This window comes from Terrapene carolina, unplaced genomic scaffold (genome assembly GCF_002925995.2).
Source record: "Terrapene carolina triunguis isolate 2854851 unplaced genomic scaffold, T_m_triunguis-2.0 Scaffold85, whole genome shotgun sequence".
Classification (NCBI taxonomy): domain Eukaryota; kingdom Metazoa; phylum Chordata; order Testudines; family Emydidae; genus Terrapene; species Terrapene triunguis.
Genome location: NW_020664436.1, coordinates 45,406,777 through 45,432,069, shown reverse-complemented (window position 1 = coordinate 45,432,069; position 25,293 = coordinate 45,406,777). Strand labels below are relative to the sequence as shown.

The window sequence follows — 25,293 nt, the reverse complement described above, 5'->3', positions numbered from 1 at the left end:
CCGCAGTTCACCATTCCCGGCCAATGGGAGCTGTGGGAAGCACAGCCGCTGCTTCCCGCAGCTCCCATTGACTGGGAATGGCGAACCGTGGCCACTGGGAGCTGCGGGGGGCTGTGCCTGCGGACAGTCAATGTAAACAAAATGTCTCGCAGCCCACAGTGGATTACCCTGATGGGCAGTGTGCCGAAGGTTGCCGACCCTGGGCTAAAGCATATCCTCCAGAAATGCATTCAGTCTTGATCTGAAGACATCAAGAGACAGAGAATCCACCACTTCTTTTGGCAGTTTGTTTCAGTGGTTAATCCAACTGCTTGTTAAAAAATTGTGCCTAATTTCTAATTTGAATTTGTCTGGCTTCAGTTTCCAGACATAGGTTTTTGTTCTGCCTTTCTTTACTATATTAAAGAACTTTTCATTACCTGGTATTTTTTCCCTCTGACCGTACTTATACACTGTAATCAAGTGACCTCTCAAACTTTTTATTTGATTTATTTATTTTTGATAATCTGAACAGATTAAGTCTCTCACTGTAGGGCATTTTCTCCATCCCTCAAATTTTTGTGGCTCTTTTCTACACCTTCTCCAATTATTTCCACATCTTCTTTTTTAAAAAAGTGGACATCATAGCTGTATGTAGCATTCCAGTATCGGTCTCACCAGTGCTGTATACAGAGGTAAAATCACCTCCATACTCCTACTAATTACTCCCCTGTTTAAACATCCCAAGATCGCATTAGCCGTTTTTGCCAGAGTATTGCACTGGGAACCCATGTTGAGTTGCTTGTATATTCTAATCCTTAGATTCTTTTCAGAGTCACTGCTTTCCAGGATACAGACCTCCACTCTGCATTCCTCCTTCCTAGAAATATAACTTTGCTTTTGGTTGTATTAAAACACATTTTGTTTGACTAGGCCCAGTTTACCAGATTGTTCTGCATGACTGCTGTCCTTATTATTATTTACCACTCCACCAATCTTTGTGTCATCCGCAAATTTTATCAGCAGTGAATTTATATTTACTTCCAGATCACTGATGAAAATATTGAATAGCATCAGATTTAGGATCAATCCCTGCAGAACCCCACTAGAAAATCTCCCTCCCATTCTATGATGATTCCTTGTTGACAACTATTTCTTGAGATCTGTCAATTAACCAGTTCTTCATCCATTAAACACATGCTATATTTATATTGTATAGTGATAACTTTTTAATCAGAATGCCATGTGGTATTAAGTCAAATGCCTTACAAAAATCTAAATACTTTTATTGCATCTACACAGTTACTTTTATCAACCAAACTTGTAATCTCGTCAAAGAATAAAATCAGATTTATTTGACAATACCTATTTTCCATAAAATTATGTTGACTGATATTAATTATATTAATACCCTTTAATTCTCTATTAACTGAATGTCATCAGCTTTTCCATTATTTTGTCTGGGGGTGACGTTAGGCTAACTGTCCTATAGCTATCTGAGATATCCCATTTACCCTTTTTGATTACTTGCACAGCAAAAGGACTCTTCCAGACTTCTGGAATTACACAGGTATTCCACGATTTATTAAAAATTAAAATCAGCAAGCCAGAGATCTCATCAGCCAACTCTTCTTTTGGGTGCAAATTATACAAGCCTGCTCATTTAAAAAGTTTATTCCTAATAGTTGGTACTTAACATCCTCCTTATTTACTAAAGGACTGGAAAGTACTTCATCATTTACATGTGATATGAGTACTTCATCCCGCTTCTTTCTAAATACAGAATAGAAATAGGTATTGACTATTTCTAACTTTTCTGCATCATTACTAAGAATTTTACTATCACCATCTAGTAATGGGTTTATAACATTGCTAGGATTTTGTTTTGTTCTTAATTTACTTAAGCTCCTTATTGTCCTTAGTCCTGACAGCTACGGATAATTCCCTGACATCTTTAGCTTCCCTTATCAATTTTCTGCACACCGTAACTTCTAATTTATATGGGTTGCTATCTATTTCCCCATTTGATAGATGTTGCTTTTAGTCAAAGTTATCATCTTTTTTTGGCCATTTAATAAACTCTTCTTAAAGAATTCCCAATTTTCATTGACATTTTTCTGTTTACATTTTTCCTCCCAATCAATTTTGTTCATGATTTTCCTCAGCTTTCAGAAATTAACTCTCTGAAGCACCATATATAATATATACATTAGGGCTGTCAAGTGATGAAGAAAATTAATCATGCGATTAATTCTGCTGTTAAACAATAATAGAATATCATTTATTTAAATTTTTTTTGATGTTTTCTACATTTTCAAATATATTGATTTCAATTATGACACAGAATACAAAATGTGCAGTGCTCACTTTATATTTATTTTTATTACAAATATTTGCACTGAAAAAAACCAAAAGAGATAGTATTTTTCAGTTTCCCCATTACAAGAACTGTAGTGCAATCTCTTTATCATGAAAGTTGAACTTACAAATATAGAATTATGTACAAAAAAAACTGCATTCAAAAATAAAACCATGTAAAACTTTAGAGCCTACAAGTCCACTCAGTCCTACTTCTTATTCAGCCAATCACTCAGACAAACAAGTTTGTTTACATTTGCAGGAGGTAATGTTGCCTGCTTCTTGTTTACAATGTCACCCGAAAGTGAGAACAGGCGTTCTCCTGGCACTGTTGTAACTGGAGTCACAAGATATTTACGTGCCAGATGTGCTAAAGATTCATATGTCCCTTCATGCTTCAACCACCATTCCAGAGGACATGTGTCCATACTGATGATGGGTTCTGCTCGATAACGATCCAAAACAATGCAGACCAATGCATGTACATTTTCTTCATCTGAGTCAGATGCCACTAGCAGAAGGTTGATTTTCTTTTTTGGTGGCTCAAGTTCTATAGTTTCTGCATCGGAATTTGCTCTTTTAAGACATCTGAAAGCATGCTCCATACCTCGTCCCTCTCAAATTTTGGAAGGCACTTCAGATTCTTAAACCTTGGGTTGAGTGCTGTAGCTATCTTTAGAAATCTCACATTGGTACCTTCTTTGCATTTTGTCAAATCTGCAGTGAAAGTGTTCTTAAAATGAACAACATGTGCTGGGTCATCATCAGAGACTGCTATAACATGAACTATATGGCAGAATGGAGGTAAAACAGAGCGGGAGGCATACAATTCTCCCCCAAGGAGTTCAGTCACAAATTTAATAATTCATTATTTTTTTAATGAGCATCATCAGCATGGAAGCATGTCCTCTGGAATGGTGGCTGAAGCACTAAGGGGCATCCGAATGTTTAGCATATTTAGCACCTTGATATGCCAGCTACAAAAGTGCCATGTGAACACCTGTTCTCACTTGCAGGTGACATTGTAAATAAGAAAGGGGCAGCGTTATCTCCCATAAATGTAAACAAACTTGTTTGTCTTAGCGGTTAGCTGAACGAGAAGTAGGACTGAGTGGACTTGCAGGCTCTGAAGTTTTACACTGTTTTGTTTTTGAGTGCAGTTATATAACAAAAAAAATCTACATTTGTAAGTTGCACTTTCACAATAAAGTAATTGCACTTCAGTACTTGTATGAAGTGAATTTAAAAATACTATTTCTTTTGTTTATCATTTTACAGTGCATATATTTGTAATCAAAAATAATAATATAAAGTGAGCACTGTGCACTTTGTATTCTGTGTTGTAATTGAAGTCAATATATTTGAAAATGTAGAAAAACATCCAAAAATATTTAATAAATTTCATTTGGGATTCTGTTGTTTAACAGTGTGATTAAAACTGCGATTAATTGTGATTAATTTTTAAATCACGATTAATTTTTTGAGTTAATCACGTGATTTAACTGTGATTAATCGATAGCCCTAATATATATATATTGGCGTTTGGGACTCTCCTCTGTTTTCCCACATTGAAAGTAATCAGGACATGATCACTAGTCTCAGGCAATCACCAACTTCCAATCCAGTGATTAGTTCATCTTTATTCATCTTAATTCATGAATACAGCATTGTCCTAATCACTTCAGATATTGCCAAAACTCTCCCCCATAGCCACACCACATATGCAGAATCTGAAGTACACAGAGCCTTTTTTTTTTTTTTTAGGAATATATTTTAAATGGGTGGGAAATAATGGAAAAACTGCCAAAAACATCCGGCTATGGTGAAATTAGTGACTCTCAATAATCCTGATCCTACAAGATGCAGCACAAGAGTAGACCCTTATACCAGCATAGAGTACTGTGGAAATCAGTGGGGTTCTGCATGGACCCAGGAGTCCTCCTATATGGAGCATCTTGTGGGGTCAGGGTCAGTTATTTTAGTCTCCATTTTTTAACATACCAGGTAAGTTCAGGACATCCAGTACACCTCTACCCCGATATAACGCGACCCGATATAACACAAATTCGGATATAACGTGGTAAAGCAGTGCTCCGGGAGAGGGGAGGCTGCGCACTCCGGCAGATCAAAGCAAGTTTGATGTAACGCGGTTTCACCTATAACGCGGTAAGATTTTTTGGCTCCCGAGGACAGCATTATATTGGGGTGGAGGTGTATTTAACTTTGATGTCTTTTACAATTAAAATATGGGTATGTTTTGGGCTGTGGGGAAATGGTTGGTAATGGATTTGGGCTTCTAGTGGCATCAGGAGGTTCTACTAATTAAACTTTATTTTTCTGAATGTATCTTTAGTTAAGATTTAAAAAAAAAAAAAATAAAACCCTTCCTAAGACCCTACCCATTTAGAAAGTACAGGGAGCCCTGAGGAGAAGTATAATGCCTCTCTGTGTGTGTACTTGTGCTGTGATCGCTATTCCATCCTATAACTAGCACCACCAGAACACAGAGAACTCAATCCTTTGAGATGGGGGAGATAAAGAGGGGGGATAAGACCACTAAAGAAAACCAGACCTTGTTAAATTTAAGTACCATGTCTAAGTACTTTACCCGTTCTCCTTCAAGCCCTATAGGATCATTTAACATTGACCCCTTTGTGTTAGAGGAGAGTAGCTTAAAACTACAAACTGTTCCTGTGATGGTCTCTGTGTGGCTGTACCAGCATGGGACTCCCTCCCCGTGACCTTTGACCCCCCGTAATCTGCATAGAGGAATGACAGGCATTCAGTGGAGCAGGAACAGTCGTGAGCTGGGCTGCAGCCGGAGGAGGTGGACTTACAAACCAGCCTGCGAGAGGCAGAGGTTCCAGTCGGGTAGTAAAACAGCCAGCCCAGGGAAAAGGTGAAATGAACCCTTGGAAATGGCTGTGGCAGAGAATACATGAGCAAAGGACCAAGAGAGCTGCATGATTGTTGGACACCGGCCCTCTTAAAGGTTAAGAAATGGGCCAGACCTCAGTCTCCTCTGTGTCTGAGCAAGCCAGCGGTGAGTAGCCCTGTAAAGCAACAAGCGAGCAAGCCGTTCCCCCGGACTCCCCCCGGGGGGTGTTGGGTGCGCTCTAGAACGGCTGTTTTCTCAGTTGAAGAAAAGTCAAATTGCAGTGAGTGAATTGCTGCAGCGTGTTTAATTCCCTTAGATGGACGGAACAGCAGCGCTGCACCAAATTCTTTGTCAAGAAAAAGTAGAATGCCTTTGGGGTTGCATGCAGCAGAGTTTGTCTTAAAGGCACAGGGCACTCTTTTCCTAAAAGGATGCCTTAGTTTGGTATTATTTGAATACCCCTTTATTGATTTAACCTTGGTTAGATCTGGAACTACCCTTTTTGAAAATAAAAAGTTAACTTGATCATCATATATATATCTATAGCTCAGGGAATCACACAGTCCTTACTGTTACTGTCTTTTTTTTTTTTTTTAAGCAGAAACTGTTTGTCTAAGATGCAAGAAAAGAGTGCTTTTGTTCTGCTTTGAAACATATAGAAAAGAACAGTATGCAATGGAGTTCTGCTGTCTACAGCGCTTCTTAATGCCTATTCTAAATGTATTAGCTTTGGTTTGATGCATATATTTCCTTCTCTGTTTTCCCCCCCCTGCTCTGCTTCCACAAAATACAAACACTGTCTAGCCATACCAAAGGTTTTTAATTCTGCACCAATATATAGTCTCTTTACTCATCATTTATTTGAATTTTTAAATAAGCCATCAAGAAGGCACAACTTTCATGTAACCAAAGAGTGTTTCTCTGAAAACATTAACAGGCTCTCTCTGAGTTGCAATGCACTGTTTCTTTCCTCTCCCCCGCTCCGCCCCTGCATTTTTTTTTTTTTAATTAAAAAAAGAAAGGAAGGAAGGGGACCTCTGGCACTTATCCCAGCAGTATGGATAGAACCCACCCATCTGTTTGCTCTTGGCTCTCTGACATTTTATGTGTAAGCTGACTATTAAAAGAAATAACATTAGTGGAATTTTTTTTAAATTTTGGTTGTTTCCAAATTAACTTTTTGAAGAATAATATTATATATTTGATATTTTGGGGCAGAAGCATGTTGATATAACCTGGTGTGTTTTAGTTACTGAACAAAAGATCAGCTAACTCCAACAATAATAAAAGAGAAGGGAATGTAGAATCTACATTAATATCAGCAAGGTTTGAAATTTCCAGTAAAAATTTCACTGTGATCAGAGCTTTTTCTTTAACACCTCTTACTCTTGTCATCGTTTAACATAAGCAAACAAACAAAAACTGTGGTGAGGCTGACCACTCTATATACTTTGCATTTATTTCCAAGTGTGTTTAGTGATACAGATATGGAAACCTTTTGCAAATCAAGAGACTATACATCAAACTCTCTTTCCCTTCTTTACTGTCAGTTTATTCATGGTGCTGTGGGGTATAAGAGAACATTTTAATGAAAATATGGAGGTTTTCTGGAAAAGTATATCATGTTGCAGATGGTACGGTTTTCAGTTCCCGCCGTGCATGAGCCTAGTAAAATTATCGGTGTAAGAAAACTTTGATTATTCCTTCTCTTGACCCACTTCATCTTCTATGACGATATGTTAGAGAAATTTTTTAGCCATATTCTTAAAGGTTTCACCCAACAGCGAACACATTAGAATTTCATCAAGATAGCTGCTGTTAGGAAACAAATTTAAGAAAACGGAAGCCTTAGATAAAGTTTTTGTTAAACTTCCTTTACAAAAATGTGTTCAAAATGTTATGTGTAAATGTGTTTTGGGTGTGGTTAGGGGACGGAGTTTGTATATCTTGAAACGTGTTACTTGTGAATATATTCTCCCGGGTGCACACTAATGAAGAATAATTGTACTGGTTTTATAACTAATTTAAAAAATCTCAGAATCCTCTTTTAATTGAAAACAGCATTTTCACTTCAGAGCAACAGTAGAAAACCAGCTGGACAATGTACATTTTGATGGTACTTTGTGGTGCTGCAGATGAGTTATGATAATTGTGAAAATTTTAACTGACAAGCGTACTATCCTTATGATTCTTGAGTTAGAGGTAGCTTTGTCTGAATACTCTAGTAATATAACATTGATGCAGCTTTCAGAAAGTTTCACAAAACTGCAGTAAGCTTCTGAAAATGTCTGGGAAGTATATTCTCAGCAAGAAACCCTTGAGATAAATATGTGGGTGGGTAGGTCCTATAGAGTCTGTTTTTCTATCTAGTCTATTTTACAGGTCTGGTTTGGATGCTTAAAAAGTCATAAGCTTTTGGGGCCAAATCCTGTTCCACTGAAGTCAATGAAATGACTTCCTCTTGACTCCAGTGGAGCTGGGTTGCCCCCTCATGAATAGATAGCCCAAAAATCTTTGTTCAGTTTGGCATACCAGCCAGCTACAAGCTGTACAAACCATTGACAGTTGCTAGAGATTAGAGAGTTAAAGAAGAGCTTTACTGTTTATACACAGGGCTGCAAATCTTTTTTAAGCTAAGGAATCAATAGGGCATTCAGACCCTTAGCCAACCAAGCAAAAGCAACTGTGAAAGAGCATACCCTGGCCTGGGGCTGCAACTAGGGTTGCCAACCCTCCAGGATCATCCTGGAGTCTCCAGGAATTAAAGATTACTCTTTAATTAAAGATTATGTCATGTGATGAAACCTCCAGGAATACGTCCAACCAAAATTGGCAACCCTAACTCCAACTTCTTTCTCATCCAAGCTAACATTTAGGATCTGATTGTGCAGTATGATTTCCTAGTGCAGACTGTTGTGCCTGTGTGGAGTTAAGGGTCCAGCATCTGGGTACCAGAGGTCTGAACTACAGGATCACATTTCAGAATTGAGGCCTTAGATTTGCTCAAGAAGCAGAAATTTGTTCAGTACAGAAAAAAATTAAAATGAAGGTTCCAGAGGGTTCTTGCCCAGAAAATGAGAAGTATCAGTTGTAATGTCCTACATTTTTTATTACTTATTTTAAATCAAGAGATTTTATTTTTTTTAAAGGGGTGGGGAGAGGACCCTGAAAAGTAAGTTTGTTTGGTATTTCTCTGGAAATGTGTGTTTAAAATGCGTAGACCCAAGAAAGGAGGGCCCCAAATAAATTTTGAGTGTTTCCCATGAGTGTCTTGCAAGATCAGGGTCTAAACCTAAAACCAGAGGTAGCATCAATTCTGCAACAGGTTGCCCTTTCCCGTCTGCACTTCCATGTCTCCCATCCATAACCATATCTCCCAAACCTCCATCATCCTGTACAGCGATGCTCCCTAGCACCTTACATTATCTAGACATTGTCAGCGAGAGAGAAAACTATTTTGGACATCAAACTTGCTACAAAAATAAAATCACTTGCTGTGGCCCTGACTCAGCAAAGTACTTAACAGTGACCTTAATTGGACTTATGCACATGTTTAAGGTGACACACCTTTTTTATTTATTTATTTTCTTAAACCGCTCACTATTTTTTCTTTGCATAAGTATATCTTCCCTCCTGTAATTTTAGTGTCTCTTTCCCTCTGGTTAGCTTATTTCTTTTACTCTTTCTTCTCATTAAGGGCCTATTTCTGCTCTCATTGATTCTGTTTACACACATTGCCTTCACTGGTGTTAGTTCAGGTTTACACTGGTGTAAAAGAGAGGAGGATCAGATCTGGAATCTGTTCTTTCCCCTAACCCAGAGGCAGTCAAACTGCAGTCTGCAGACCACTGGCAGAGCAGTTGCTGGCTGTCTTTAGAGAGCTGGCTGGTCACATGGAGCTGGCTTCTCCACCTTTGCTCCAGCTGCTCAAACACATTTAAAAGGTTTTTCTAAAGTTCTTCTTCCGTGTAGGCCCTTGCTCTAGCCGCATCGAGGATGCTCTGTAAATGTCAATGGTAGAAAAAGTGGGCAGTGCAATTGTAAAAGGCGAGGGGGACAGTGGGTCCAGTAGACAACCTCTGTGTTGAAATGTGGCCCACACTGTAAAAAAAGTTTGAGAACATCCTGCCTTAGTTCCTCTTCCTTCCTCCTCTCTGATCTTTCCCCAGGCCTGACAGGACTTGCCAAATCAGCGCTCTGTTCCCATTCACTGAGTGGTGTTCAGGGACTTAGCTTTGCACTCAAGAGCTGATCAGTGCAACTATCACTTCTGCTTTCTGCCCAGCAGATCAGTGGCTTTCAAGAAGGGAGAAGAGCTGCTGAGCACTGATTGGAAGCAGCTTTTATAAGTAGTTCTTGTATTGCTTGGTGCCAGCCACTTAGTACCATGAGGCTGGAGACTTCTCAAATGGAAGAGTGGGAGTCACACTGGGAATATAACAGGAGTACTTGTGGCACCTTAGAAACTAACAAATTTATTAGAGCATAAGCTTTCGTGGGCTACAACCCACTTCTTCTCAAAAGCCCTTATCCTGGAGCTGAAAAACTATAGCCCATTGGATCCTGCTATTTGTTGAGCTTGGCATTCTGTGCAGGCATTATCACGGGTCAAAAGTTAACTTGTTTCTCAGCCTGCTTATTTTTATCTCTCTTGGGGCTAGGGGCTTCCTGTTAGTTGACACAGCAGTCACATCTTTTCCTATGGCTGGCCAGAGAACTTGCAGCTTGTTTTGACCAGGCACCAGCAATTTTTTTCAGAATGCAATGGAAAAGATGGTCTTCGTTTCTGCGAAAGAACAAAGCTAGGCATCAATAAGCAACCCAATTAGATATTGAGTGTCTCTGAAAGCTGTGTAGTGTAGACAAAGCCTATGAAGCAGGGCTGAAACCTGGCTACTGGTGTGCCAGAAAAGCTGGCTTTAACCATGTCATAGCTTTTGAAATTTTACCCTACATCTCTTTTTTTTTTAGTATCTCCAAAATGCATATAAAAAGGTAAAGACACGTATTAGATGTTCATACTTTTTAAGGCCAGAAGGGACTATTAGATCATAACCTGGTCTTCTAAATAACACCCAGTTACCCCTACACGTGGCAGTGACCTACGTAATTTTTGAAAACAACACTTAGGAATCTAAGTCAGTTAGGTGTGTTTGAAAATTTTTCCCATAATATTTTATATTGCAGTGTTCTGGTACTGCAGTCCATTGAGTACATGCATACATTCTGGAAATGTCCAGTGCATATTTTGTTCAGAATGTTTGATTCTCCTTTAGAGGGGGGTGTGTGTGTGTGTGTGTGTGTGTGTGTGTATTTGTTTGGGTTTGTCTTTTGTTTTGACTTTAGAATTTGTGAGGACATTTAAAGCTCATGAAAGTAAAGGACTCAGTGCTGATTTTGAGCCAGAGGGATTGCAAGCACGCACATCACAAGGTTTCTCCCATTAACTCTCCCAAGGTATCCAAGCCCCAAGCCTCAACAAGCTTGCAATTCCACTCTGTAGCTCTTGCACACACAGCCTGCTAACTGTGAAGGATTTTGTGTTAATTTTGGGGTATGGACAAATGGGAATTAGAATGTGACCACAAAATTCATTTTCCTTTGCCAACTAAGTTGAGATTTCAACCCAAGTCTTCAGAAGTGAAAATCACTGCTTCTCTTCGGTTTTGAACCCTGGCACGCACATCTGGTTTTTTACCTGAAAGAAAGATGCTATCTGCCTTGCTGTTTAAGAAAAACTGCACTTCTGAAACATTCTTTTCATTCAACTCTTTCTCTTCAGCCATAAATAAACCGGATTGGACTTCAAGTACAGTAAACAACTTTTCCATTTTTTTCATTCTTATGTCTGGAGTCACAAAAGAGGTGCAGCATAAGAGTACAACTAGGAAGGCTAATAGTTTTGTTGTAAATATGAACAATAGCCGCCTCTATGCTGACTTGAACCAAGTTTTAAACAACATAGGATCGGTAGAATTTTATCTTAATTTTTTTCCCCAGAGGACCAAACAATGGGAAATTTAGGATTCTGCCCTCATAATACTGAGGTTATGGGTACATGATGGACTGTGCCTGTGTTGGCAGAGCCCCTTAGTGTAGCCTAAGAGTACATTGACGGAAGGAATTTTTCTGCCAGTATAGAAACACCACCTCCCAAAAAGACATGAGCTATACTGACAGAAACAACCCTCTGTCAGCATAGCTGTGTCTACACTGGGTTTTTTGTTGGCATAACTGTGTCAGTCAGGAGTGTGTTTTCTTCACACCCCAAACAGACGCATCTATGCTAGGATAAATTTTAAGCATAGCCCAAGCCTGAGAATTGGAACTCTATCCTTTTTTGTCTCTTGCACTGTACCCTTATGTAATTATGGATAGGGCCCTACCAAATTCAGGACCATTTTGATTAATTTCACGGTTGTAGGATTTTAAAAATTGTAAATTTCATGGTTTCAGCTATTTAAATCTGAAATTTCATGGTGTTGTAATTGTAGGGGTCCTGACCCACGAAGAAGTTGTGGAGGGGTCACAAGGTTATTGTAGGGGGGTTGTGGTACTGCTACCCTTACTTCTGTGTTGCTGCTGGTGGCAACACTGCCTTCAGAGGTGGGCAGCTGGAGAGCAGAGGCTGCTAGTTGGGAGCCCAGCTCTGAAGGTAGAGCTGATGCCAGCAGCAGCACAGAAGTAAGGATGGCATGGTATGATATTGTCACCCTTCTGCGCTGCTGCCTGCAGACCTGGGCCCTCAGTCAGAAGCTGCCACTCTCCGGCCGCCCAGCTCTGCAGTCAGCAGCGCAAAAGTAAGGATGGCATGGCATAGTATTGCCACCCTGACTTCTGCGCTGCTGCTGGCGGGATGCTGCCTTCAGAGCTGGGCACCCAGCCAACAGCCACTGCTATCCGGCCGCCCAGCTCTGAAGGCAGCGCAGAAGTAAGGGTGGCAATACCGTGACCCCCGTAAAATAACCTTGTGACCCCCATGCAAATCTCTTTTGGGTCAGGACCCCCAATTTGGGAAACACTGGTCTCTCCCATGAAATATGTATAGTATAAGGTAAAAGCACACAAAAGACCAGATTTCACAGAGGGAGACCAGATGTCACGGTCCATGACGTGTTTTTCATGGATGTGAATTTAGTAGGGCCCTAATTTTTGAGGAATGTATATCTAAAATGTAGGGAGACTACTGTTCTCAATTTTTACTGAATTTTAGCTTCCTTAGTAACATCAGTGAAAAAGTGATCAATTCTGATTATCTGGAGCTTTTGCATATATGTGGATCTTGGTCTGAACAGGTTTGTTTGAGGTCTGAACCCCTTATGTTCATATGTTTATTAGTCTTGACTTATAAGGGCCTAAATTTTTAAAAATGTACTACAATATTGGGTACCCAACTTGGCACTGATTTTCTGAGATTTTGAGCAGCCACAACTCCGGCTGATATCAGTGGGAGCTGCAGGTGCTCAGACCCGCTGAAGGATCAGTACCTTTGTGTGTCAAATTGGGAAGCCAAAATTAAATACCCACTTTGGAAAATTTAGGTCTCAGTGCCCAAAGCTTTTTGCTGCCAGTCGAGACTAAAGTGTGAACAAATGGACTGTGCAAAAAGGGAAGCAGAAATATTGCTGGGAGAGACTGCAGTAACTTCCATACATGCCATCCTCTCCCTGAGCAAAACACTGCACAAGAGGCCACAGCAGTTAATGTTGATTGGCCCCGAATGAACTCTTCTGCTGCAGCAATTACTCATTACAGATGAGGTTGCAGTGTTAAGCTGCAGTGGAAAGTAGGGGTTCTCTCTCTGCCGTGCCGTGGAGGAATAACCACTCCACAGGAATGACAAATGTAGGCTTAATGCCCTGCAAATCTCAACCCTAGTGTTCCCACCTTCTTTCACTTTGTGAGGCAGCTCTTAAGATGAGCTTGAATCCTTTCCATTTTGCTACTTAAGTATTCTGTACCGTATTTACATTTCACTTTAGAAAAAAATGTTTTCATTACTTCAGCCCTTTCAGGCATGTGTTTCCTGATATTTGGTAATCCCTAACCACTAATCAGCTGTTTGCAGCACTAATCAGCAGCTTCCTGATTTACTACAGTTAGAAAGAGAAAAGACCACCTAGTAAATTCAATACTGGCAAGGCTGACAAATAAGATGAGCTGTCTAGTTTTCTATAGAACTGCATTATCAAATGACCTTCCAGACGTTTCTATCAAGCCCAAACCCCTACAAGTTCTCAACTCCGCGCACATACCCCTCTTTTCAGTATCTCATGATAGATGATTCTACTCCATAGCCTGCATCTCTCTCCAGTCACCGTTCTCCTTCCTTTCTAGACACAGTTCTGTAACTTTCACATTGCTGAATAAACATTAATAGAGATCAAGTAATAATACCTGACTCTTATATGGCATTTTTCATCAGTAGATCTCAAAGCATTTTAGAAACGAGGTATCATTCTCTCCAAATTATAGATGGGGAAACTGAGTCACAGAGAGGCAAAGTGAGTTGCCCAAGATTACCCAACAGGCAAGTGGCAGAGCCAGGAATAGAACCCAGATCACCCGAGTCCCGCTCCTGTGTTCATTAGGCCACACTATCTCCATTGGCCCTCATCTCTTCCCTTCTAACTTTTTAGAATAACCATTATCATCAGTCATAATCCAGCATCTAAAAACATATCTCTGATCTTTAGGATCTCCCCTGAGAGCTAATAAAATAGGATTATTTGGGACCAGGCTGGGGACTGGGTTCCAAAGCTGAGGGGCCCTCAAGGAGAATAACCTGCTAGCTGTCTGCATTCTCTTGTACAAATGGGGCTCCAGATCATGTGCACTTGCTGACTCCAGCTGTGGCAATATGGCATGGGGAGAGAAGGGGATTTTCATTTAAATCATGTCAGGCCATTTAGAGAGAGATAAATTAAAAAAAAATCAGAGAACCTGGAGTAGGAGGGTGAGGAAAACCTGATAAAATTAAAAACAAACCTTCTCCCCAAACCAAACACACACTGGGATTGTTTTTTCCTGGGGGAAAAAAAAAACACAAACAAACAAAAAACCATTCACAGGTTTTTCATAGCCCTACCCTCAAGTGAGCCCCACAATCCTCCAGGCAAGTGTTTGTTGTCACATCTACTGCAGGGTAAGACAGCTGAGTCCAAACAGTACATGCTCTTCCTATACCACTATCCTAAGTCTAGAATTATTCTCAGGCTCTGGAAGGCGATAAGTAACATGGGCAGGATATACCAATGCTGCAGCAGGACTGGTAGTAAGAACTAGACATGCAGGGGTGTAAGGGTGAACATCAGGTTGATTGCAGGGCATGAAAATGGCCTGCAAGTGTTTCCTCGCCTCCTGCAACCTCTGACCTGGATTACACAGATTGCAGCAATGGTTCTTTGTGTTACCTGAAACAATTCAACCTTCCCCATTCACAGTCAAACCATCCAACTCTTTAGGAGTCCCAATCCATACTGGCAATAGGGGGTTACACTGTCACATGGAGTCTGTTTTCCAGGACACTTACTATATTTTGAGTGGTTACCTGAGACTTGAATGGCTTAAAGGCCTTATGCAAGCTCTCTGCGTAGGAATGAATTTCACCCAATTAACATAGCTTTCAATCCATAGGCCACTTGGGAACAAGAAAGTCAAAGATGACAGACTCGATCACTTTAATGTTTTTTCTCTGCTTAGAACAGCTATGATGGACAATTGTTAGTGTTGGAGGATTTGAAAGAAGCAGGCCCCCAGACATCCCAGTCATAGTGCGGCAGGGCAGAGTGTCAGACTGCATAAAGAATAAAATGAGAGAAAAACATTCAAAAAATGGTGAAGATCTGTGTCTGTTGTATTGGCAAGGGATTGGTTAATTGTGGACTGGCTAATAATATTTTCTATTATTTGACAAGTGAAGCAGCTCTGTAAGGTAAGGTAAAGCTGTTTGTGAGTGACATCCTTATAATACTATTCATTGTTACATCAAAAGATGTAGACTAGAGCCCTGCAGCGGGACTGGGATCCCGCAGGACCTGCTGCCATAACAGCAAGAGTGGGTAACGTACTTTGTTGCAGGTGGGATTGGGTGGGTAAAAAACCCAGACTGCAATAATTTGCAGGAAAACACTAAATCTTTTTTTAATAAAGGTTTTCATACTTAAATTTAAGCGAGAGATAGAAAAAGATTTGATATCTATTATAACAGGAATTTAAGTATTTTTACATGGTTTAAGCAAGATTTGTTTTATTCTTTTAGTGATAAAAATTGTGTCTGAATTCCATTTATATATATGTAATATATTAACTGATCTTTGTTTTTGTTTGTTTGTTTGTTGTTTTTAGTAACAATCTGTCTCTCTTGTGGGATTTGCGGGATCTAAGGTTTTTGCAGGTGGGAGTGGGATAAAAATGCAAGAAACAATGCGGGAGCAGGTGGGAGCGGGAGTAGGTATTGCGGGGTGAGATGGGAGTGAGATTTAAAAAATAGTCCTGCGCAGGGCTCTAATGTAGACCGTGAACATTGTTTTGTTTCCCCATGATTGCCACTTCACCTGTTTATGAATTTGAGCAGTGTTATTGAGTGGAATCGGGGGTATGGTACAGCTGTCCTAACACTTGAAACTGTGCTGAGAAGGCAAACTGTACCCTGTAAGATCAACTTTCATCCCCCACAAAGAACATCAATTGTACTGATGCTGAGAGATGTTCACTGTGGCCAACAGGCCAAACATCAGCAGCAAAACTAATTGAGTAGAGGAAATCTCCCTATTTGTATATTATTAAATCATTTTTGTATTTTCTGTGTCTGAATGGGCTGGGGCTTTGGTTTCAGGGTCATGCCTAGTCAAGATCCAAGAGCATTGCAGGTGCGCTTGATATTGGTAGAAGGTTTGGGGTTTTAACATCACTTGTGCAAAGAATTAACATCACACAGTTTGTAAATATAAACAAATTACAATGAACATAATTCTTCACAAAATATGCGCAGGCTCTGCTAAGTATTTGTTTAGGATAAATAAATAATTTCAACAGCTAGAATGATTGTTCTATTGTTCTGTGACAGACAATGAAATTTGATATTTTCACCATGACCAATCCATTACATTTTCAGCTTAAGCCACGATTTGCCTGGGGTGATAGCTAGAGGCAGACAGGGACACTTTTGAAGTCCTAAGGTTTCTTATTAAATGGCTGTAGCTTTGGCTGAGAACTGAACACAATCTACTGATTTTTTTTCAATGACTCTTGACTGGGATCAACCTCCATGGACAATGTGCCTGGGGTTTGTTACCCAGAACTTTAATGCTGCCATCTGATATATTGTAAATGTTACAGTTCAACCATTTGTATTTTTGTTGATGAAGGAATAAGGCATCTCCCCTTTCTCCTTTGCCCATATATCTCTAGACCAAGGATGGCCAATGCTGAACAATATAGAGCCAAATTGTTGTTTGATAAGAATGTTGAGGGCCATGACCAAAGTAAGAGGGCACTTGTCATGAGGGAAGTGAGTTGGGTGTGCACGAGATTTCACAGTGGGGCCAACTGTCATTGGTGTGTGTAAAAAAACAAAAAAAAATTAACAGCTGGATTGGAGTCTCCTCCTTCACAACTCCATCTAAATTCAGTGTAGCCCACTTCATTCTTTTAAACTGACCCGCCGTCTGTTTAAATTATATATCCCGACTCTGTGGCAGGGCAATATGATCATCCCCAGTGACCTGTTGCACAATCTTATGCCTATTGGAATCTGGGGTGCACTGAATCATCACAGTTCAGTGGAGACCATGCTGGAGCCCTACGTACATGCATCTGTGCTCCCAAATCAAACTTTGCAGGTACAATAGGGAGTAAGAGACTAGGAGACACATTGGATGCTCTTCCCAAAACCTAAGTTCTCCCATGAGCCACCAATTAAGCATCCTTGTATTTCCCATACATGCATTCTTATGTGACTTTTGGTTTCCTTAGCTCTATCATCTAATGAATCCTTACAGGTTTGTAAGTTGTAGCTAACCTCATAAGGGAAATTCAGAGGCCAGACCACTGCCACTTCAGTAAGTACTCTACTCATTCATTGTCCTGTGGTGCATGGACAGCTCATGTGCTGTGTTAAAATATGTTTCCTGTCTTTTGGCTAGGGACAGTAGTGACTGCATCATTTTTGTTATTTCTGACCCGAATACCAGCCCTTCCTGCAGTATAATGTATGCAAAGCATTAAAGTCATAACAAGCAACTAGCCCAGTATGAAACCTAATCTTCTATGTGTTTTGGTTTTGTTAGGAGAGGGAAGGAACACAATGACACTTTTCAGCATATGTTTATTAAACACATCTATTCAGTGAGACACAGTAAAGTAATTTAGCTCATGTAACCACTGAAAGTTGTTCTAATCTGGTGGGAAGTGATTTCTTCATTCTAGCTGTCTTTACTGGAAAAAAAATAACCCAAAACATTTCATTGCCAAGAAATTATATATGTGTTATAATTTATTTCATTGCTAATAGTTCTAGGTCATGCATTTTTGTTCCTGTAAATGTATTCAATGTGTCTGAAGATTACTGGGTGATTCTTGAAGTTTTATTAATTTATTACACATTTGAGTGGAGGAAAGTGTTGGTTCTTCTTCGAGTGCTTGCTCATGTCCATTCCATATTAGGTGTGTGTGCTTGCCACATGCACCAGTGCCGGAAGTTTTTCCCTAAGCAGTATCTGTAGGGGACCGGCTCTGGTGCCCTCTGGAGTGGTGCCCTCATGGCGTGGTATAAGGGGCGCCACTGGCTCTCCCCACCCTCAGTTCCTTCTTGCCGCCAGTGATGGTGCTGGAACATCTGCTGCTTCAGCTAGTATTGATTTCTTCTCTGTTCTTGCGAACTTTGAAATCCTGTAAAATAGCAATAAGTAGTTAGTAGTTTTCTTAGTTACCCATAGTAGTAGTTCTCAAACTCTCCGTTAGTCCCGAACGGGACCCAGCTGGGGTTCAGGGCATGCCCCGGTCCCCATGCTTTAAGCCCTGCGATCGCTGCAAACGGCCTATGCCCGTCAGTGATCCACATACCAGCTGTCTAAGGTGCTTAGCCAAAGGGCACATAAGTGACTTAGCCAAAGGGCACATAAGTGACAAGTGCCGTATCTGCAAGTCCTTCAAATCTAGGATGAAGAAGAAGTGCGATATCTGTCTAAGAGCGCTCCTAATGGAGTTGGCACTCACTCCGGCACCAGAGCAGTGCTCCAACTCCGCACCGAGCACTGTGGCCTCCGTGTGCATTGCTCCCTGGCCGCCATCCACAAGCCAGCACCGGTCTCCCTCCATGGCTCCGGTCAAGAAGCTGAAAAAGACTGTGAGGGGAAGATCTCCTACCTCCCGTAGGGAAAAGAGAGGGCAGTGGGAGAGCCAAGACCCGTGTAGGGCAACTCAACATTCCCCTTGGGAAGTTGGGCTCCAGCTCAAGTCAAGCGGTGCAGCCCATCCCATGCCTTGCCTGTGACTCCAGATAGTGGTGCAGGCCCTGGCCAGCTTCAGGTGCCATTGACACCCAAAGTCCTTCAAGCAGCTCAGGAGATCCTGATGCTTCCTGTGCCACCCTCAACGGCTCCTGCGGTACCCCGCTCTCGGGGAAAACCCGTGTTGGGACCAATGTGTGTGTGTCCCCACCTCAGCAGTACTGTTCCCCAGCGAGAGGGAGGTCCCACCAGCGTTTGCTCACCCGCAGCCGTGATGCTTCAGGAGAGGCAGGATCAGCAGAGCCCTCTTCAGTCCTCGCAGCAGGGGCACCGATCGAGGGACTCGAGGCCGGTACCTCGTACCTTGCCGGTAGATTGGCGCAGACCCTCTGAGGCACGCGCCACCCGGCAAGAACTCGGGGACCGGCCCCGACCATCTTCAAGGGCCCGGTACTGATCCCGGGACCGATCGGGCACCAGAGACCACCGATCACCGGGCTGTCATTGCCCGTCTCCAAAAGGAAGGTCGCCCTACTCAGGACGATCCTCCTGGCCACCGGCTCGTAGTAGCTCCCAGTCCCGCTCGACTTCCCGGTACTGGTCGAGTAGCGTAAGGCGTGGATCGCTGTGTGTCCAACGCAGATCTTCCGAATGCCGTTGGTCCCCGAGAGCCCGACCAAGACAGTCTCACTCAAACAGATCGGCTTTGGGATGCAGTGACCGGCACCAGTCGGACAAGAGCTACTGCTCAGGCCGATCCTGGTCACCCGGCACCGACTGCTCCGCTGGTGGCTCCGGCTAGGGGCGAGGTTCCCTGACTGCGGGACAAGCCCCAGTACTGACGGTGCCGACTACATTATCAGCACCAAAACCTGTCCATGGCCCCAAGCGCAGTGGCTGGTGCCATGGTACCCATAGAATCTTTGGGACTTCGGTGTTCTGTCAGCTGGGGCTCAGGGTCGGGGGCTGCACCACGCAGCTCCCGGAAGCCGCAGCATGGCCCCGCTCCAGCTCCTACGTGCTCCAATGGCCCACTCCGGTGCTCCATTGGGAGCTTCAGGGGCGGTGCCTGCGGATGGGGCAGCGTGCAGAGCCGCCTGGCCGCGCCTCTGCGCAGGAGCTGGAGAAGGGACATGCCACTGCTTCCGGGAGCCACTTGAGGTAAGTGCCATTCGTAGCCTGCACCCTTGAGCCTCTCCCCACGCCCCAACGCCCTGCCCCAGCCCTGATCCCCCCTCCCGCTCTCCAAGCCCCTCGCCCTGCCCCAGCTCAGAGCGCTCTCCTACACCCCAAACCTTTCACTCCCAGCCCCACCCCAGAGCCCGAACCCCCTCCCGCACCCCAACCCAATTTTGTGAGCATTCATGGCCTGCCATACAATTTCTATTCCCCGATGTGGCCCTGGGCCAAAAAGTTTGCCCACCCCTACACTAAGCAGAAATAAATGAATTAAGCTCAGGAATTTTTGTCCCCCTTCCTCTCAGCTACCCTCCCCCATTCTGTCCACCAAGGCTAATAATTTTGTATTAGGGCTGTCGATTAATCACAGTTAACTCATGTGATTAACTCAAAAAAATTAATCGTGATTAAAAATATTAATTGCACTGTTAAACAATAGAATACCAATTGAAGTTTAATAAATATTTGTGGATGTTTTTCTACATTTTCAAATATATTGATTTCAATTACAACACAGAATACAAAGTGTACACTGCTCACTCTATATTATTTGTTTTTTATTACAAATATTTGTAAAAATGATAAACACAGGAAATAGTATTTTTCAATTCACCTCATACAAGTACCATAGTGCAATCTCTTTGTTGTGAAAGTGCAATTTACAAATGTAGGGTGGTTTTTTTTGTTACATAACTGCACTCAAAAACAAAACAATGTAAAACTTTAGAGCCTACAAGTCTACTCAGTCCTACTACTCGTTCAGACAAACAAGTTTGTTTACATTTACTTTCAGGTGACATTGTGAATAAGAAGCGGGCAGCATTATCTCCTGCAAATGTAAACAAACTTGTTTGTCTGAGCAATTGGCTGAACAAGAAATAGGACTGAGTGGACTTGTAGGCGTTAAAGTTTTACATTGTTTTATTTTTTAATGCAATTATTTTTTGTACATAATTCTACATAGTTAAGTTCAACTTTAATGATAAAGAGATTGCACTACAGTACTTGTATTAGGTGAATTAAAAAATACTATTTCTTTTGTTTTTTACGGTGCAAATATTTGTAATCAAAAATAAATATAAAGTGAGCACTGTACACTTTGTATTCGGTGTTATAATTGAAATTGATATTTTTGGATGTTTTCTACATTTTCAAATATATCTAAATAAATGGTATTCCATTATTGTTTAACAGTACGATTAATCGTGATTAATTTTTTTAATCACGCGATTAATCACAATTAATTTTTTTAATAGCTTGACAGCCCTATTTTGTATATTAAACATCTCTCTCTTCTGGCCTCTCTACCCCCATAGAGCATTCAAAGCATGCACAGCCATACAGGAAAAACATTGTAAAAACCAGCCTCAGAAAACTGCAAATGAGAACAAATAGAGGAGGTCCCCTGTGAGATGAATTCATCATGGTGGTTGAATGAGGCCTGGGGTAGCCCGTAAATTAAACTCTTACTCTGAACAGGCACTGAATTAATTTTCAGATGGGAAAGCTACCGAAGACTCTTACTGCCTGCAGTCATAGGTGCTGGAACTAGGAGTGCTGGGGATGCTGCCGCACCCCCTGGCTTGAAGTGGTTTCCATCATATGCAAGGTTTACAGTTTGGTTGAATAGGCTCTTGGCACCCCCACTATACAAATTGTTCCAGCGCCCCTGTCTGCAGTCCAGCTGATAACTTAATTAGGCAGCAGCCATCCCCAGAAGGGAGAGCTGCTACTCTTTAGCATAATTGGTAACCTATTTCTTCACCCTAAAGGGGTGTTTCAGGGGATATAAAACCAGCAACAGGGAATGTTCCAAGCCTTAGGGGACTCTTCCTCTCTGCAGACAATGACTAGAGAGGTGTCTGACGGCACAGGGTAGGTTACTTTAGCCTTGTCCGTCTCCTGTGAGGATTGATACCTCTGGGCATAGAATTCTCATCACAGTCCTCCCAATTGCATTTTCCCCTGTCCTTTTTATATTGCAAGCCCCACACTTGGAGGAACAGAAAGAAAGAGAGGAAATTTAGTTAGTGGCTTCTAAAACCAAACCAAACCACCAGACAAACTTAGTTCAATATTGCACAAAAATACCAGCATGTGTAGAACCTTTTTATTGGCTTAGGCAGTTACTTGTAAGCATAGATGTCAGCAAGGGGAAAATCTGCAAATCTAGATAGGAGGCTTCAAATCTAGATAGGCCAATGGGGGCTGCGGGAAGCGGCGGCCAGTATGTCCCTCGGCCCACGCCGCTTCCCACAGCCCCAGTTGGCCTGGAACGGCAAACCACGGTCAGTGGGAGCTGCGATCAGCCAAACCTGCGGATGCTGCAGGTAAACAAACCGTCCCAGGCCACCAGCGAATTTCCCTGACAGGCCACGTGCCAAAGGTTGCCGATCCCTGTGCTAGAATCTACTGACGTATGGGTCTTATGAAAACGATATGCTATTTCTCAAAGTACTCCCTTACCAATATTTGTTGTTTTTTTTTTAAAGGTAGAATTCTGCTAGCAACAACTGTGCTTAAACATCGTTGTAGAGTGAAAAGTTCTGCTTCCAACTGGACAGAACCTTAATATGTACAGTCACTAGTCATCTGTGTCTGCCAAAATTAAGCTCCAGGAAAGGGACTGGGATATAGAATAACTGGATTTTATTTCACTCTCTGTTATGGACTCTCTCAGACCATAGGAGAGAGTCCAATTGCTCAGTATGTCTGTATTCTGAAATTATGTACTTTCTCCAGTCGGTTAAAAGCTCTTGCTTCTTCAAGGTACTTCAGTGTAGCAATAATACTGTGCAAACATGAATATCTGGAAACCCTTCACAAAGTGGGTCAGTGTTGTCTTCTGTTTTACATATAAAGAAACAGATAGATGGCAACACTTAAAAGGACTTGCCCAAGGTCACACAGTGAGCCACGGGCAAAATGACGATTAAACACAAGTCTCCTGGGCAATAGTCCAGTGGATTAACCACTGGACTATTCAAACTGCACCTTGTTATGGAAGTACTATACATGTTGTGGACTTGAAAGAAAACTAAGGCCTTCAGAGATAAGGGCCAGAAAATGAGGATGAGTCAGATATTGTATCTGGTCACAGGAAGTGACTTAGCTTTCTTTTGATATCATTCTGAGATAGTTCACTATAGTTAGACTGTAACATTATGCTTGCCAAAAAAACCAAACAAACAATTTTTTAAATGCAGTATTATTTTAAATCAGATTATATTACAATCATTTGAACTGTGTACAGGAGGCAAACAGATGTTTATATTCTGAAACCTAAACTGTTTCAAATATAAATCCATATTTGGCTCTTTATATATAGTGTGTGCCAAGTCTTATTCATAATCCTATATATGCTTGTAAAAGTATTTCTTGGAGGGTAAGGCCCTTCTTTAAAGCCAGTTTGTAGGATATGGAGTTCACAGCAACTAGTGTAACTAGAAGTTCTCATCTAAACAGTCTTTATGTTAAATTTATGTTTTTCTGTACCCTACTGCTTCCCCAGGAAGCCAGCATTCTGCTAATGCGTGTCACAGATGGGAAAAGGAAACTGCACAGTTGTTGCTGTAACCACTGAAGTGGAAATTTAGATTTGTTTAAGAGCCTTCATTGAGTGAGTCATAGCTATTGACTTGTATCATTTGTATAGGTTTCTCTCTTTCCAGATACAGTATTTACCAATTTTTGAAAATATTAGAATATTGATCATGAAACTTACAGGTTTAGTAAATAAAACCCTACTACCGTTATCTTCCTGTAAATGCTAAAGTATTTAACGTGCTTTTTTAAACTGATTTAAGAAAACATGAGTTTTTGTTTTTAATTTTCCCGTTTTATAAACCTCCCTTTTAGTACAATGATGCCTTAAAAGTTACAAATAAAACAAAATTAAGTTTCATGCAGTTTTTTGGTTTTACAAAAAGTAAAGGAGAAAAGAAAGTTGAATATTGGTCTGTTTGTCTCAGCCTAAATGTAGGTTAGAGAGGGATGCTAATGGTAGTGATAGAGCTGATTAAGCAGTGAAAAGTTTGGATTGTGAACTTCAGCACCTGGGTGTTGGGGATTTTCTTCTCCCTCAACTATACTGAATACAAAGAGTATGGGACAAATTCTGCCTATTGAGTTCAGTAAAGTTCCAAAAGATTAGATTTATTTGTGGGGGGAAAGGGAGAGAAATCATGCATTTTTAAAAATGCATTTGTGTTTATTTTCAGAATTCCACATTTGAACTAGTTTTGGTGTCGGTCAAAAACCAGAATAAAAATTCCCGAAATTTAATTGAAAATTTTCCCTTTTATATTTTGAAATTTGACCAACTGAATACAGGAGTAACTGAAAGCAGAGCCTGGCTCCAAGTGTCTGGCATTAATTGTAATTGAGTGGATTGTACATGTGTACCACTGTACTGTCCTACCTACGTATTAGCTGATGACTATTGATTGAGTGCAGAGGATACTATTCAATGCTGTACAGAACTTATAAGGGAAAAACAGTCACTGCTCAAAAGAGTTTGTTGTTGGTAGATTTTTAATTACAATGTGATGTATTGAAACTGGATAAAAATTACAAGAAATCACTTAAATTATAAAAGGTTTCCTAGTCCTACTTCCAGGGCTAGGGGGCTCTGAGAGAAGCCATGTGACCTGAGTCTTCTTGGGTGACTGAAAAGAGCCAGACTGGGGCAAGGTGGGTTGTGTTGTGCATCTCTGCCTTAGGTAAGCAGCCTGGTCTGGGTGGGTAGCCTGGTCTACACTTAATTTAGCTACATCGCTCAGGGCTGTGAAAAATTCTGCAGCATATGAAATGTAGTTAGGTTGATCTAACCCCAGTGTAGGCGTGGCTAGTTTGATGGAAGAATACTTCCACCAACCTAGCTACCGCCTCTTGGAGAGGTGGATTAACTACATTGACAGAAAAATCCCTTCCGTGGATATGGAAGCATCTATAATGCAGCACATCTGCAGTGCAGTTGCTGTAACAGCTGTAGTGTAGACATGCCCTTAGAGTTCTAGGTTCTGAGAAATAAAGTAGTGTCGCATTACAACTTCCCAGAAAGCATAGTTATGTTTTTCTTCCATTTCTCTGTACGTGTGCCATGAAAATAACAACCAGTTCAGATACAAATAACTGTGTGATTAGGAGATGGAACCACCATGTAGTGAAGCAGAAATACATTAATAAAATAAGCACTTCTGTAAGAGGTGGACTAACACTGATCGGTTATACTGTAGAACAGGGGTCGGCAACCTCTGCCACGCGGCTCGCCAGGGCAAGCACCCTGGCGAGCCGGGCCAGTTTGTTTACCTGCCGCGTCAGCAGGTTTGGCCGATCGCGGCTCCCAGTGGCTGCAGTTCGCCGTCCCAGGCCAATGGGGGCGGCGAGAAGCGGGGCGGGTGAGGGGTGTGCTGGCTGAGGCTTCCCACCGTCCCCATTGGCCTGGGA

General features: G+C 41.6%; 1 protein-coding gene across 2 annotated transcripts in view; it reads left to right on the top strand.

Moving 5' to 3' along the window:
* The first annotated feature begins 5,155 nt into the window (after positions 1-5,155).
* PHACTR2 (phosphatase and actin regulator 2) overlaps positions 5,156-25,293 on the top strand; it is a 112,532-nt gene continuing 92,394 nt past the window's right edge. For both annotated transcript variants that reach the window (XM_026649778.2, XM_026649777.2), the window contains exon 1: positions 5,156-5,380. In XM_026649778.2, the coding sequence (XP_026505563.1) occupies positions 5,338-5,380 (43 nt within the window). In that variant the 5' untranslated portion in view covers positions 5,156-5,337. The remainder of the gene's footprint in view (positions 5,381-25,293) is intronic.